The sequence below is a fragment of the Melitaea cinxia genome, chromosome 2 (genome assembly GCF_905220565.1).
Source record: "Melitaea cinxia chromosome 2, ilMelCinx1.1, whole genome shotgun sequence".
Lineage (NCBI taxonomy): Eukaryota > Metazoa > Arthropoda > Insecta > Lepidoptera > Nymphalidae > Melitaea > Melitaea cinxia.
The window spans coordinates 19228518-19246852 of NC_059395.1; the positions used below are offsets into that span (position 1 = coordinate 19228518).

General features: G+C 32.3%; 1 protein-coding gene across 1 annotated transcript in view; it reads right to left on the reverse strand.

Moving 5' to 3' along the window:
* Positions 1-17110, reverse strand: part of LOC123666525 (innexin shaking-B-like) — a 30923-nt gene extending 13813 nt beyond the window's left edge. Inside the window, exon 1 of the mRNA XM_045600605.1 lies at positions 16663-17110. Coding sequence (XP_045456561.1) covers positions 16663-17034 — 372 coding nt within the window. The 5' untranslated portion in view covers positions 17035-17110. The remainder of the gene's footprint in view (positions 1-16662) is intronic.
* Between the last annotated feature and the right edge of the window lie 1225 nt (positions 17111-18335).

An 18335-nucleotide genomic window follows, 5' to 3' on the forward strand; every position in this document is an offset into this window, starting at 1 on the left:
ACCGGTAGAGCAAGTAATTATCCATAAAATTTTATATAATTTATGTGGAGTAACTGTGAGTTTTTTTTCTAAAAAGTCGTTATAACTATTAAGTTAAGTCATTATAGCTATTTATTGTAGCTAACCAGCTACCTCATACAACATAATATTACCGCGATAAGAATACACCATATGTTAGAGTACACTAATATTGTTATCTACGAATACATGAAAAACAAATAAAATATAAAAAAATTCTAAAAAAAATTTCACAAAAAAGGTTTTAATTACTAAAAAACCCTTAAAAACAATTTAGCATTACTTAGACGTATCGATAAAAAAGCCATAATGTATGCGGAAATACGCGTGCCAACGTCCCGAGTCGAAGAGTTACGGACGCGACATTATGATTCCGAGTTAAATCCTTGCTTGGCAGCGGCTAAATTTTGCACAAATTGCACCCGTAGGAATACTTGCATTTAAACTTTACGTTTTAATGTTGTGTATATTATAAAGCTAGGCGACCCTGCTCCGCCGGTGTTTTTCCATAGACATTTGTGAAATGAAAATTCTTTACAATCGTTGTGATTTGAAACCCAATCAAACGAAAATGCGTCACGTTAAAGAAAAGGCTAGTTGACAGAAGTTTTACTCCTGCCGCGTGTGTATTGCACACGCACTTATTTTTTAACCGACTTCCAAAAAAGGAGGAGGTTCTCAATTCGACTGTATTTTTTTTTTTTTTATGTATGTTACATCAGAACTTTTGACCGTGTGGACCGATTTCGACAAATTTTCTTTTAATCGAAAGGTGGTGTGTGCCAATTGGTCCCATTTAAATTTATTTGAGATCTAACAACTACTTTTCGAGTTATATCTAATAATGCGTTTTTACTTGACGCTGTTTTCGTCGACCTACGTTGTATTATACCGCATAACTTTCTACTGAATGTACCGATTTTGATAATTATTTTTTTGTTGGAAAGGAGATATCCCAAGTTTAGTACCATGATAAGGAAACCAGGATTTGATGATGGGATCCTAGAGAAATCGAGGGAAACTCTTGAAAATCCGTAATAACTTTTTACTGGGTGTACCGATTTTATAATTCTTTCTTTGTTGGAAAAAAGATATACCTAGTTTAGTACCATGGCAAGGAAACCAGGATCTGATGATGGGATCCCAGAGAAATCGAGGGAACTTCTTGAAAATCCGCAATAACTTTTTATTGAGTGTACCGATTTTAATAACTTTTAATTTAATCGAAAGCTGATGTTTGTCATGTGGTCACATATAAATTTTATCGAGATCTGATAACTACTTTTTGAGTAATCTTTGATAACGCGTAGTTGCTTGACTATTTTTTCGTCGATCTACGTTGTATTACTTGTCAATGTAATTGAAGTCGGTTTTTATTTTCGTTTGCGAGCAAACACAATTATTTGAAAATTTGCTACGATAAGGAAAGGAATTTCACTCCGTTAGTTATTATATAATCATCATCTATTGTTGTAGCTCGAGTTTTTTGAATATCTTGTATATTTTATCTTTATGAATAATTTTCTTATATATACGTTATATGGCGTTTTTTTTAACAACGGCTTAATAATTTTTTTTTAATATTAGTAAAAACTTAAAAAAATGTGTTAAGAAATGTGTATAATTATTGTGTTTGCAAGCAAACGAAGAAAAACCGACTTCAATTATATCGACAAGTAATACAACGTAGGTAGACGAAAAAATAGTCAAGTAAATACGCATTATCAAGGATTACTCCAAAAGTTGTAATCAGATCTCGATGAAATTTAAATGTGACTACATGATAAACATCGGCTTTCGATTAAATTAAAAATCATCAAAATCGGTACACCCAGTAAAAAATTATGCGAATTTTCGAGAGTTTCCCTCGATTTCTGTGGGATCCCATCATCAGATCCTGGTTTCCTTATCATGGTTCCAAACTAGGGATATCTTCTTTCTAACAAAAACAGAATTAGCAAAATTGGTTCATAAACGACGGAATTATCCCCGAACATACATAATATATATATATATATATATATATATATATATATATATATATATATATATATATATATATATATATATATCGAATTGAGTAACCTCCTCCTTTTTTTGAAGTCGGTTAGATTCATTTCTAATTTATTAATTTTTATAAACAATCTTTTTTACATAATTATAGTATTATTTAGATATTATGCAAAACATAATTTTATTAACAAAAATAGTTGCCAAAATTATCAAACCAAGTTAGAAAAATCAAGAAGAAAGAAAACGTTTTTACTAAAAGAAACATTTAATAAAATAAATTTTTAGGTCATATTAAAGCGAAGGACTAGTAAAGGACTGAAGGGAACTTGTCAGGACTCGTCTAAAACGCTTAAAGCCGACGCGTCGCCGCGGCATCTTCATCACGTTGCGATGAGAGCACTCCCCGAGAGTGTGGGTTACATGTTTGAGTGTTGCTTCTGCGCTCTCGGTATTTTTAGGAATTATATTTATATTTTAATTTTTTTTAAAGTTTTAAACGAACCTTTTTGATAACTTTTTTATTTTTTTAAAATAAGGCCTTGAAGATTAATCCTGTACAGTCTGTACTAATACTATAAAGCTGAAAAGTTTGTTTGTTTCATTGTTTGGACGCGCTAATCTAAGGGACTGCTGGTTCGAATAAAAAAATTATTTTCGATTCAAAATATTATATCGGGCTATATAACATCACGCCAGGAGCGAGAGGAGCTGAGAATTCATAAGAAATGGTACGAAAAAGTTAAAGAACATTCTTTAACGAAATGAACGGTAATGAAAAAAAATCTTTATGAGCGCTTCCGTTGGATAGGTTGCTTTTAAGTAAAATATAGAATAATTGTTAGCTCGCAAAAGAAAAAAAAACCGATTCCAATTACATCGACAAGTAATACAACGTTGGTAGACGAAAAAATAGTCAGGTGAAAACTCATCATTATCCCAATCAATAAATGTAATCATTTATGACAAGCATTAGCTTTTGATTAAGAAATGAATCATTGTAATCGGTGTTTTCAATCAAAAGTTATGAGATACTATACTCGTAGTACAATGGCGGTCGACGAAAAAATAATCAAGCACGCAGTCATTAGAGATCACTCAAAATGTACTCATCAAATCTCGATTAAAAGTTATCAGTTACTTATCCATACCCACACCCACTTACATACAAATACACAGGTATACACACTCACAAAATTACACATACACATCCACACATTATTGACCATGGATATTTTACATTTTATATATTTCTTATTTTTATTGTAACTTTGTTTTACTACCTCAACTCAACTTTGTCTACCTTAACTGTGTAATTTAAATAATGTAAAATCCGAAATTGGCTTTTGTTTGAATACTCTGTATTGGTTTAAGACACATAAAATGGAGCTGTGGATTTTTAAATAAATAAATTTAAATGAAATTATATGACAAGCACCGCCTTTCGATTAAACAAAGAATCATCGAAATCGGTCCACCCAGTAAAACGTTCTGAGGTGAGGTGTCCTTTTTTGAAGTCGGTTAAATCGTTTAAATTCTCGAGTTTCAAATCTCACACCTTGTTAATTAATTATTTCAATGGTTCACATTAAAAAATTACCTAAACATTGAAAACATATATTAAATATGCAAATCGGTTTTCAATTATAACGAACAGCGGATTTAACGCTTCATTAGCATGACCAGAGTGACTTAGGTGCCAATATTTCATCGCTTTACAGCACTTTGAGGTCGTAAATGTGAACAATGAAAACAACGTGTTACGAGTAGTTATCCGCTATAGATACTCCACGGTTAAGAGGACTTTTCATTACTGCCTCTATGAGAGGTGAAGATATTGTTGTCGCTCGAGTTTCTATTAGGTACGAAAATCTGATTTAAACGAAGATTTTTTGACGTAAAACTTCTTTACGCATATTTGACTTGGGGAGTAAAATGTTGAATGCGTGACGAGAGCGTTACGAAAAGTGTGATCGGACGAGGCGAACGGAAGTTGAGAGGGAGATATAATTAAGATACAGCTAAAGAAGTTTTACTTCGGTCGGGTGGTCTTCAATTGTGTGCTTAGCACACACTCGTTTTTTTATAACATTAAAAAGCTGACGAGTTTCTCTGACCCCGCTTAGAATTCTTTAGAGAATAAACCTATTTACAGTAAAACTTTAATATAATCTATTTCAAAGCCATGCAACATTGGGTGGTTCGCTGTGTATATTAAAAAACGCAAGAGAATAAACTAATACTATATACCAGATGAAAATACAGCTACAAGTATATTTGATTGTAACTGTACATTCATGTTCCAGGTATAATTAGAGCACTAGATCCTAAGTAAATATGCTTTAAGTGATCTGAATTACTGATACAAGATGCATAAATAAATCTATACTAATATATTAAAACTGCTAGTGTTTGTTTGTTCAAATACATTAATTTAAAGAAGTAATATTATGGCATAGCTTTAATAATAATACTAGATATGATACTTAATCATAAAAACCACTAACACTTGAAAATATATTACGGCTAAAAATGTCTAATTTATTATGTAATATGAAGGTAAGGAGTAGTTGCGCAACTTTTCAAAAACGCTCTGTTATTAAAGATGTCTACTTATTTTATTATCCTTGTATTCAAAGTGTATATCAAAACATAGTTTCGTGACGTAGCAACACTATATAAATACATACAAACAAAAAAAAAAAAACAAACAGTAGGTTTAAATTTTTCTTCTTAATCAATAAAGTATTTTTATGTAATTTACTATTTAAGTACTTATCTATCTATATAAATAAAAATGAATCACAAAATGTGTTTCTACTACTAATGTGTGCAAATCTTGCAAATGGCTGACTTAGTTCTAGCCGGCGTACTAACAGCTAACTTCTCTAGACAAAGTAGTCTTTCGATTAAGCGAATATTCAATAATAGTTCAATTATAATTTATATTTAATTACTTAAGTTAAAGGAAAGATCCAGAAGCAAAGTCTTGCAACAAATGAAATTCTAAGCCATGGCGACTCGCCAGCGCGTAGTAGCTAATTGTTAAATGTTAAGTTCAAAATCCTTGAACGGAAAACGGACATTTGCAAGTAAAAAATTAAACAATTTGTGGCGTATACTCGTATGTTGCTTTTATATGTACGCGTCACGCTTCAGCCTGTAATATCCCACTGCTGGACATAGGCCTCTTTTTCCATCTAGGAGAAGGATCAGAGCTTAATCCACCACGCTGCTCGAATGCGAGTTGCGGGCTTGCGGGCGGCTTTTATATATAAGTTATAGTAATTACTAGTAACTTTAAACTATGTTTAAATATGATAGACGCTTAAAGTTCATTATATTGAAGCACATAAAATAGTTACTGCTGTGTGGTTACGGCAGTAAAGAATATAGTATCTCTTCTGTAGGTGTGGTAAGAGGCGACGAAGGGATAACACAGTTCCACTACCACCTTGGAACTTAAATAGCCGACCGATGGCGGGATAACCATCCAACCGCTGGCTTTGAAATACACAGGCCGAAGACGGGCAGCAGCGTCTTCGGTGCGACAAAGCCAGCCCTGCGGTCACCAACTCGCCTGCCCAGCGTGGTGTATGAGTTCGCGCCATTTTTGGCGCGAACTTGTGGAGATCTCTGTCCAGCAGTGGACTGCGATAGGCTGAAGTTATGATGATGATGAAGTGATGAAAATACTCATTATTTTTATAAAAAGTTAAATTAAAAAAGTAAATAAGAAAATAAAAGATTGTCTCATACTGTAAAAAATGTACTTAATGTTCATTTACTGAAGGATTCTTTTTAACAAGTTGTTCATAGTATGTATATCCTAATAAATCCGTTCAAATTTAGACACACATTAAACCCGGCTTTGCCTATCCGTGAGCAAACTTCATCTGCTAACACTCATAAAGATAAAGCTTGAGTTAGCAATAAACCAAAGTTATCAAATCAAATGCTTACAGAATTGGAGCAATGCGCGCGCGCAGTTGAGAGCCATGAAGCCTCGTTTAGATCGGAGAGTGCTCGCGCTAGTCAAGACGATTTATTTTAGTATTTATTGGGAAATGAATTGGGTCGAATGATATAAATATTGTACGTATTTTATTATTTTGCAACGTTCAATTCAATTTTAAAAACTTAATTTTCCGGTTCGTAACAACAAAGCGACTTTGGCGCTACTTTTGTCCAAATAATAAACGCTTCACACGCAACGGCCACCAGTACTCCTGAGTATTTTTTTAAATCGACGAATTTCAAATTAAAAAAAAAAAAAAAAAAAAATCAAAAGAATAGAATTATTCCAAATTTAAAATATACATTTTACAGGATAATAATAACAATAATAATTAATGAATATACTATAAATTCTTAATAAATTATCTTTTATTTTTTCAAAATTGTTAAAAATATATAAAAGCAAATTGTGATACAATCTATTTATTTTATTTATTTATTTATTTTATCTCTAAAAGCATTACGATATCACTAAAGCGGTATAGCTTTTAGAATCAAAAATTCATAAGCAGACAGCTTTGTCGATGGGCTTAATAAGTCTTGTTATTGCAGACGTAAAATAAGTCTCTCTTTTTTACTTAGAAAACTGTTTAGATAGCTGGAATTTAGTGAACTTCTTTTTGGTTTTCTAATGAACTGCGAAAATGAGAGACTCTAAATTCTTGCATTCTTGCATGAAAAAAATGGTTTTTACGAATGAGTAGTCCATTAGTGCAGTTTGCAATGATTCTGTTGCTCTGCCAAAATAAAATAATTTTATTGTATTCTAAAAAATAAAATCAGTCGATTTACGCCCCCAGACAAGTGTAACACATATGGATGCAAATAAATAAAATTGGAGTGTCTGTTTGTAATATTAAAATATACGCTTTTTAATAAATACGTATATACGTACGTAGGATGTATACACGGTACATATACCAAAATAACATTATTTACAGTTTTTGTCTGTCTGTTTGTTCCCCCTAATCTCTGAAACGGCTAAATCGACTTTGACGGCACTTTCACTGGCAAATTTATTTATTTAATAAAACACTTTTTTCGGATTTTATCGCGGTTTATTGTTAACTTTTGATTCCCGACGTTTCGGATACTTTACAGCAACCATGGTCACGGGAGGACTGAAAAAAGTGTTTTATTAAATGAGTAAAATTCGCGTAAACATTAGAAAACAATAAATTTATTTATTTTATAACTGTGCGAACTGAACAATAACTTTTTTGTTAAATTCCACGCGAACGAAGTCGCGGGCAAAGCTAGTATTTATATAAGTATGTATATTTAAAAACAAGCTGTATCATAGTACGTATCATCAAAATGATTGTTTTGCTTGCAAACGAAAATGTTTGCAATTTCTGCAGTTCCTTAGTGAAAAGTTGAATCTAGCAGGACTAGTTGTAAAACATAGTAATGTGTATAGACAAAATTCCAGCAAACCAATCTAGGGTATAACGTTTTATAAATCTAGACTCAGGTCTCTTCATTACAAGTACTAAAACGTGATCGCTCATTACTGTCTCGACATAATATTAGCTCGACGACAAGCTTCCATTATTATATCGTTAGTACTTTCATCTTAAAAGGGGACTTTCTTGTTAAGATTCTTCTGAATATATTAAAAGCTGCTGTAGCCCGCGGTTTTATTCGCGTTAATTTAAAAAAAAATTGCCTATAACCTTCCTCAGTAAATGGACTATCGATACAAATGTTTTTTTTCGATTCGTACCAGTAATTCCTAAAACAAACAAACTTTTCAGCCATATAATCTTATAAATAAAATTCTCTTGTCCGATGTTAGTTACCATACTCCTCCGAAACAGCTGATCCGATTTTTATGAAATTTTGTGTGCATATCGGGTAGGTTTGAGAATCGGCCAATATCAATTTTTCATACCCGTAAGTTATAAGAGGGGGGATTAGAGGGCTTAATAACATATATGGCAAAACAACGTTTGCGGGGTCAGCTAGTATTAGTATAGATGTATAGATTTGCTCGCACAAGTTCTCGAATTTAATAGAAAACGTTTGGTTATTTCCGCGTAAAACCCGATTTCGCGGGAATCCCGGGATAAAAAGTAGCGGTCCAGTCGTTCCGGAGATTATCCAGAACAAACAGAAAGACCGACAGACAATAATTTTAAAATCGTTTGCTTATTTCTTAGTATCGTCTACTTCGAAATCACAGACAGACACTTCAATTTTATTTATATGTATATAGATGAGCAGACATTTTATTCTTGTACATCGATTACACGTATAACTCTATATTTAGGGAATAATATGTTAAACAAATAATACAGTAATTGCTATCAATCGTTATAGCTTATTAAATGAAAGCCTTTAGCTGCCATAGCTAGTGTTAATGGTGACTATATTGTTAGGTCGATGTGATAACAGCGGACCATAACATTGTGTTCTGTGTAATTCTAATCAGCGCTTATCTTAAGCCTACTAATATCATAAATGCGATGTTTTTTAAAAAAATACTAAATTGATTGAAATGTAACTTGGTGTAGTGGGTAAATGGAGATCCAAATAATGCCTGTGCACCATAAATTTCTCACTGGATCGGAAATTACGCAAGTGAAGTCGCGAGTTGCAGCCAGTTTTTTATATGGGTTGGTTAGAATTTTTACAAGTTACTAGTTTTCCTGCGTTATTATATCTAAGATATGAATGAGCAAGTAAGCGAAATACTGCGGGGCAACGACTTGTTCCCCGTGTAGGAAAAGGAATGAAACTTAATCCACAATGTTGCCCCACTGCGGGTTTGTGGACAACTTGCTTACCAGGAGTAAAGATTCCTATATGATTTTTATGATAACAACCCTGGCTCTACGTGCCTATTGAATCACTAATAAACAGACATATAGGAACATACTCTCATACTAAACAATGTATTTTGACTAATACAAATATCTAAAACGAACGTGTTGGTGATTAATACAATTTTAATTGAGAGTAATTTATTTTTGTTTAAAAAATTAAAGCACGGGAATTACAATAAACATCGAGCTGTTTAGGCTTTCGTAATGTAAATAATATTGCATACACTACGAAAATTACCGACGGAATTCTGCTGTTTAGACTACTAAATAGCAAATCTAAAAGTTTTAATAGTTTTGACGACGTAATAGCGCATTTGTCAGAGGAAACAGACGTCCATCAAAGATTCTGCGTATATTCCGGACCCCCAGATACGAATCTGCATTCAAATTAGTATATACATATAATAATAATTATCACGATCATCAAAAACAAAAAACTCTCAAATAATATAACTTTCAGCAGTCAGCGAAAAAGCTAACAATATTAACATCTTATTGGTTATGATTCTGAAGGTCGTTTGTTCCTATAAGCTTTATTTGAACATTCAAAGCAAACCGAAGAGTAAATAATAAATGTAAAAATGTAAAAGAGAACGTTAAGAACTACATCCTTCCTTAAAACACTGAACAATCTTCAACAAAATATAAAATTATTCTTATGATAATTCAAGCAATGAATGTTGAATGCAAAAGGATAAAAAACCTTAACCGCGTATGTACTTATTTTACTATAGGAAGGAAATAACCAAGGAAGTTAAAAATAAGAATCGTAAGCCGTTACAGCGAGGGTAATAATATATACAGTGAATTAGGTCGAATTTTTTTTGTTTGTTGAAGGCGTCCGCCGGTCGAGAGTTGTATATTAACTATACCGTTTCATTTACGCACATTTTATACTGATGATACTTTTAAGATGCTTCTTTAGTTCGCCTCTTTGCCTTTGGCGAGTGGCCTTGTTTTCGTATTACTTGTGTAGTTTTAAAATCCTTTAACAATAAATATGTATGTACTTTTTCTTTTATTATTTCCGCGTAAAGACTGCGGAGTGGTGTTATTCTTAATGTAGTCGGTTTCAAACACAAAGGGTTGTAATGGAGCTGTATTACTTATTCTTTGCTTACTTATTGGTTTGATTATGCTGTACTTGCTGATATCTCCTTGATCTTATCACTTCTCATTTAATCAGGTCAGTTATTGAGAAATCTTTAGAATAATATTTATAAGCGGTAATTTGAAATTTTGATACAATATCTTTTACTTTGGTCTTTATATCGACTAATAATTAAAAAAAAAATTATAAATTAAAACGGGTAATTCCATATTAATGGTATTTCCTTAAACAAAGTGCTTCAAGATTTTTGTTGATATGATTTTATCAAATACTTTCCCTTTTCTAATGTAGTTATCACTAAGACGGTAAGGTTTTTTTTAAGCATCATTAGAGTACAGGGGATGTAAACGACCGATTGGATGCTTATGTATAACAATTTTTTTAATGGTAATAGCTTACAGCCACATATTAGTCATCTAATGTGTAGTGAAGAACGTCGTTTAAAAACACTTGTGGCTCAAGGCCTTGCTTGCTTTAAGGGATGAAGTGGATAAAGAAGACAGTAAGGGTTGGCGAATTGGACATGGGGACTACTGCTTTATGGAAAACTCAGCCGATCTACGACATATAGCCGTTACACTGATTTCACTCAAGAGCATAAAAAACTTATATACGAAAACTATGCTACTACTATGCTGTGTGGTTACGGCATTAAGAATATAGCCACCCCCTCTCTTTTCGTGGGTGTCGTAAAAGGCGACTAAGGGATAACACAGTTCCGCTACCTCCTTGGAACTTAAAAAGCTGACCAATGGCGGGATAATCATCTGCTGCACCAACGGTGTGGTTATCCCGCCATCGGTCAGCTTTTTAAGTTCCAAGGTCGTAGTGGAACTGTGTTAATAACATATTTATTTATTTATTTATTTATTTATTTATTTATTCAAGGCTCATCAACGCAAGGTACACAGCAAACTATCTAGCGTACGTACATTATGTTAAAATGTTCGTGTACCCGCAATTACAGATGGGCACAGCATTTACAATAATGACGCTCCAATAATCAATTAAATAGTAATACATATTTTTACAATCAGTCACGTTTGATTATGATTGTACACTAACGTTAGCAAAGTATCAAAACGTCGCATTTGTTAATTGTATTAGCACAATAAAATTATTCTAGATTAAAAAGAATTTACAGTTGGGCTAACTTAATAATTTAACAATTTCTTAGATCTTTAAGACAATGATTTAAAAAAAAAAAACAGTAATAATAATTATAAAAAAAAGGGAACACAGAAAAGATCCAAAGTGCAACATAGTCAATACATGAACAACTGTAGTTTTTCGATTAGTAACAAAGCAATAAACAACAAGAACAAATATCTAAAATCTCAGAATAAACTATAGTACATTATAAAATTAAGAGAGCCCCTCCATATGTCAATAGATATACATAATTATTATAAATTTCATAAAATCAAATAATAATAAAAACATTAAAATCACAATCGTAATATTTTCAAAATGTCACAACGTGTTCACAATAATTAATGACCAAAAATAAAAATAATTGAAGATTAAAAGAAGAAAAAAAACTTATTTACGGCTGATTTTCGATGATTTAGTCAATAGTACTAATTAAAAATAAAAATAAATTTTAGAATTTGAGAAAAAGGAAACCATTTACATCTATTTTTTATCAAGTTATATAATAAATAAAGTATACCTGCAATCATTTGTAATGTCGGCTTTTATGATAAGACTAAATTACAATGTCATTCTTTACAATTAATTAATATATTATAATATCATTACCAATAATTAGTTAAAATTAAATATAATTAATTAAAATCAAATAATTAATAACGTCACATTATTCTGACCATTTCAATTTAAATAGAGAATAAAACACAAATTAAAGTATTACAGCTGATTTAAATCAAATATTAACTGTTCCGATTTATAATATTTCCATGTTTTAATCTTATCTTTTCAGTAATAATAAAAACAAAAAAAAAAATAAAGAACTTAAAGTCGTCAATAAATGTAACTAACATTAATCAAGATTTAATATAATATAATAAAATTATACTACATCATTTGAGTCATTAATTTTAATTACTTCTTTGAATTTTGTCAACTTGTCACTAAATATATCAATTTCCAGAGTGGATGTAGCTAGTTTATTGTATTCTCGCACAAGTCTATTTATGGGAGAATTTGAACCTAGGTTAGTATAGCTGCGTTTCACTGCAAAAGGCTTGTATTTACCATGTCTCGGTATTCGAGTGGGTACATAAATATCTAACTTATTCAGAAGTTGAGGGCAATCAAGTACGCCGTTTATTAGTTTGTATAAAAATACTAAATCGTGCATACGCCGGCGCTCCTCCAGCGAAGTCATTTTGAAATGTTCGAGCCTACTACGGTAATCTCGCAGATATCCAACATTCTGGCGATACGCCAGAATCCGTAAAAACTTTCTCTGGATTCGTTCGATTCGGTCTATGTAAACCCTGTAGCCTGGATTCCATACAACAGAACAATACTCCAGGGAACTTCGGACTAATGCGTTATATAGTAAAATAATAGTGTCACTCTGTTTAAATTCCCTTGTGTTTCTCAGAATGAATCCAAGCATTCTAAGAGCCTTAGCAGAAATGGCATTAAAATGCGTGTCAAAGCGCAAGCATCTATCCAGAGTGATTCCCAAATCACGTATAGTTTCAACCCTTTTAAGTGGAGCGTTGTTAATTCTATATTCATAATCATCACAGTCTTTCCTTAATCTATGCCTGGAGAACCCTATAACGCTACACTTGTTCACGTTTAACGTCATCTGATTTTTGTTGCACCAACTCGCCAAGCCATCCAAATCCTCCTGAAGAAACAATGAATCGCGCCGACTTTTAACACATCTAGAGATTTTGAGGTCATCCGCGAATAAATGGCAGTGTGAGTGACGGATGTTGTTGGGGATGTCGTTTATGAAGATGTTAAATAATATAGGACCAAGATGCGATCCCTGCGGTACACCCGTCGGGGTCAAGTATGGATTGGAGGTGAAGCCATTCAAAACAACATTTGCCGATCTACCTTCCAGATATGAGCTGAACCATATATACTCGTATGTTATTTTATATCCTAACATTCAAAGTGGGTTAAAAAATATTGTAGGAAAAAATTCGAGAAAAAATTAAACGATTAGTTAAACAATTACTTTTGACTAACTTTTGTGTACATTTTCAGCTAAAAAGCGCTTCAGACGTTTACTCACTATTTTGTGCAAACATTTGATAGCGCTTGTAGTTGAAAATTTAAATTCAATTCGTCTAAACATTTGATACTTCACGTTCATTTTAAACGCTAAAATTTTACATAAAACACTCGGGTCACAGTTTAATTAGAACATAGATAATGAGAGACTTATCTACAAACAGAGCAACCGGATCTAATCATAATGACCCTGATACGAAAGAATTTAGTGAGATTATGTTAACCAAGCTAATCAAAATTTTAACCGACTTCAAAAAAAGGAGGAGGTTATCGAAATAATTAAGACTAAGATGCTTTCCATTTACGGCTGCTTTATTTACAATTAAAATACACTGAAAGAATCTAAACTTTAGTTACGGTAACTTTGTAGATGTTATTTAATAATACGTAATTAAACGTAACTGTCACTGTTTGAATTTAGAATAAGTAAATTTTAGAAATAATTAAACTTTGTTTATAAAAACTATTATTTTTATATATCATCATAATTAATAATAATAATTAATTATGATAAGTAAATCTAAACTTTAGTTACGGTAACTTTGTAGCTGTTATTTATTAATACGTAATTAAACGTAACTGTCACTGTTTGAATTTAGATCAAGTAAATTTTAGAAATAATTAAACTTTGTTAATAAAAACCATTATTTTTATATATTATATAATTAATTATTATTTTCATAATTTATATTAATATATAATTATGAAAATAATAGTTTTTATTATACATATATTTTTATCATACTATAGCGTGAGGCGTTTATTTACATTTGTACATTATATTTGATTTGATTTACATTATATTACTATATTAAGAGTGATTACTATGATTCCTTATTCCTTCACGAATCGATTCAGTACGTCTATCCAAACATCCATATAATATAAAAATATTATATTTATATAATTATCATTTAAAATAAAAATATTAAACGTTTTTTAAGCAACCAGTAGTCATGTTTAGTTTAGTATTTACAGCTGTATTATATGAATATAAAAGTAGGGTTTTTGTCAATTGTTATATATTTGTACCCTGTCGCTGCTGGTCGAGTTTTCTTACAGATTTATAGTAGTGACGTTTTTTTATCAACATCCGGTTCCGTTTTGGAATGAAGTATATATTTTTGTGGACCATGGGCGAAATCAGACCGAGAGAAAATAAAATCGATATAATTAAGACTAGCTGTGCCCCGCGGCATTAATTTGACGAAACAAAGTGTTTTATATACCCTATAGCCTTCCTCGGATAATGGACTATCCAATATTTAAAAAAATCTGAATTGGAATCCATAATACCTAAAATTAGCATGTTCAAACAAACAAACAGACAAAATCTTCAGCTTTATAATATTAGTATATATATATAGATTACAATAGTACCATTATTGAAGGTGTCAATTTTCAGCGTGTTGGTGGAGCGGTCTGACTGAACAGTCAGCCGTTATTAGTTGCGAGTTAGTTAAGGTTGATGCTCCCTGCCAAATATCCTTTGTCAGCACTCCCACTAGCAAGGCAACGTTAAGCTGACTATACATTTATAATTACTATAAATACTTGTAAATTAGTTAATAGGATGGATTTTGTATTAGATTTAATACATAGCTGTAGTCTTTGTTTCAATAAATAATTATATTTTTTAATCTCCGTGTTCTCAATAACTTAATTAGTTCGATCTCGCTCATGAACAACATTTATATACAGATGTCTGTTGAAACCTGGCGTTTCTACTCGAATGTTGTAGGTGTTTCTGGGCCTTCGGCACAGGGTGATCATACCAACCAACAAATCAAAGTGGGTACCATTGAGCGTAAAGCGTCTATTTATTCCTTTTAGAATTGATTCAGTATGTTCAACCAAACATCCAGCATCCCACTGCTGGATATTGACTTCTTTTTTGCATAGAAGAAGGGTTGGAGCTCAATCCACCATGCTGTTCCACTCTGGGTTGCTGGATATTATGTATTGTCTATTATGAATAATATTTATTATTCGCTATCAAGTATTTATGATAAAAATCTTGACCGACAGATTATTATGCTCTCTGAGACACGGTGGAGAGACAGACCCACAAGGAAAGACATCCAAAGCAGAAAAAAATATATGTACAGATACAAATATCCATCCCGAACGGGAATCGAGCCTGCAAACCGTCGGTGTTTGGACGCTTACACGCACCACTATACCAGAGATGTCATTATTCCTTATGTGGCTATAATTGTGCTTCAGATGTTTGTGACATATCAAGTTTATTGTCATATAAGCAAAAATCACACGTGGGTGTTGTCAGATAAAATATTTTGATTATCCCGGATTCCGTTTTCATTGACGCCGAGATTAGAAAGTTTACGGACCGTTAAAAGTTTAATAAAAATTTAATCGGGTTGCGATGTAAACTATTGGACATTTGTTTTTGCTGTTGCAACACTGTATCGATGATAAGACAGATCTCTCAGGGCAGATAAAAAATACATATTGTTATATTTTTTTTAAATTTTTACCCCACAATTTTTTGTTTAGTTCGTAAAGGTAGCCTAAGGCTTTTAATTTAAAAGGACGGATGTTAAAGTGTATCAATGAATAGTTACGAAATATCCGACCTTCAAATATCCGATCGATACCAAAAGTTTACCTATTACATATATTACTAATAGGTATCTATTAGAGACTTCATCATTACGAGATAAAACATGCCTTTAGAGCCGGTTTAACTTCATCTAATAAACTACAACTTTTGGTATGAAAGATCCGAATATAAATATCTGACAGATAAAGTAAAGTTTGATGGTAAAATGGAAAAAATATCAGTAACTTTTATCCAGTGAATATTAATATTCTCGATTGGCCATTAATCTTGTTCAAATATTAAATAAAAAAAGATGAATGAATATGTATACTAATTTCAGCGCAATTGTAATAAAATGATTCATTTAGTGATTTATATAAACGTAATCTCTACTCGAGTACAGGAAAATGACTAAACGCCCTTCCAGTACGTCCGCATTATACGCGGTATTACGGTGGATTCATTCAGAAATCTAAGTTGATGACTGTTCTGTCTGAGGATGTGTAAGCCAGATTATAAATAGTCCAGGACATGCACGTCTAATAATGGATGTGCTATTTAGAACTGCTTTTAGATAAGATCTTAATATTTTTCGTTCATATTTTTTTTTCTAAAATGAAATATAAAATCAGAGCTAGGTTGATTATGTGTTCTGTAAGCTTAACGTTGCATTTTTTTTCATACGTTGAAGGAGTTTTTTGTATGCGTAAGGAACTGGCATACTTATGTGTTATTATTTTAATGTACCTACTCTCATTTAAAATACTTTGATTATTTTAAATACTCTTGAATGAAAAGACTCTCTTGTACTAGGAATGTCGAGTATCGTAGTTGAAATTCTGAAATACATTTAAAAGTGTAGAAGATTAAAACTATTGTAATTAAAAACTCACCTGAAAAAATAGGCAAAAGCAGACCCATTGGTAATACTTGTATATCTTCCTGTCACTCATATCTTCTTTCCCTTTCTCGCGGCTGTTCCCGATGCCGGGGTACGGCACCTCAACGCCGACCTTCTTGTGGAAGAAACTTTTCAGTGTGTACGTGGAGTGGATCCAGCAGTACGTGTTCAAGACGTCCTCGGGAATGTCCTTGGTGTGGATACAGTCGATGGGGTTTCCGACGTACTGTCTCGTAGTCACGATCAGGCTGAACGATATCAGCAGAATGACGGTGATAGAGTAGTGCAACCTGAACACTGGCGAGTCGATGTGTACATAGTTCACCTTAATGAGATTTTTTAAACCGCGAAAAACGTCTAACATCTTAAACGCTTCAGTCCGATTTCACACACTTTTTGTCCCGTCTCCGTCACTAACATTATTTTGTCTCGTTACTCTATTTATTGTTTCGAAGCACCAGAAATTTTATAAATAACGTTTTTTTTTTTTTTTAATTTCACTTACAGTTCGTTGTTCGTAAGGCACTTTTTATATTGGCAGTGGTACGAGCGTTGGTCATCATAGACTTCGTTTGTGTTGGTGTATTTTTTTTGGTATTTTTATGAACTTGAGAAATGATACCATCGTGTCATATTTTCTACGTTTCATAATTTTTTGTTTTTAGACGCGATCATTCACCGGTTCCTCCCATGTCGGCTAGCTCAGCTTCCGGTTGACGGTCATCAGTATCGATGGGTATTATGACTGTAGTTGAAGGATTTAGTTGAAAATATTAATGTTTTATTTAAAAATGGAAATTAGTGGATGTTGTACACTTAATCTTTAAAACGTTGTCGATTCTTCAGAGCATTTTAGCACGATGTCACGAGCAAAAAATTAGGAAGGTTACAAATAACATAATTATATTTATTTATCGTGCATAAAATTATTTATTTCATATCTTCCATCCGATTTGTTTTGAATGTGACTTGTGTATGTGTGTGACCTAACGAGAGTTCCTAACGACGAGAAAATAGACTGAATCGCAGAGACTGGTAAAAATAGGAAACATACTCAAAATAGATCGATAATTGCAGATACTAATGTTTCTAAATTTGGAAGTAAAAAGTTTAATACAAACTTGTGAAATTGTATATGTTTATTTCCGGAAACTATTCCATTCTCCCACTATAATTGACGTATTGGTGGTTCTGTTTGCAATTTATGTGTCATTAACCGAAGAGTTAAAGGTAAAAAGCAATTATGGTATGCGACACCTAGTCATTTTACACTTTGCCGATTTATTGTAGGCAAAATATAAAAAAATTGTGTCTATCGTGATCGACCCGCCTACCCAGCATGGTGACTTTGGGCAAAACACATGAGTTCACTACATTTTTGGTGCGAACTTGTAAAGGCCTATATCCAGCAGTGGACTGTATTAGGCTCAACTGATGAACTGATGATGATGATGATCGTGATCGCATCCATATATTAGACTATAGTTGATAAATTAGATGAATTAAGCGATGAATAGGCGATATTTAGATAAGTTTAAGTAAATCAAGTTGAGGACTTATGGATTTAAAATAAATGTAAATCAATACATAATACTTCAGGTTTTATTAAAAAATCAGCATGAGGTTTTATTAACAAATTGGTTTAGACAAAAATATTTTTAGAAG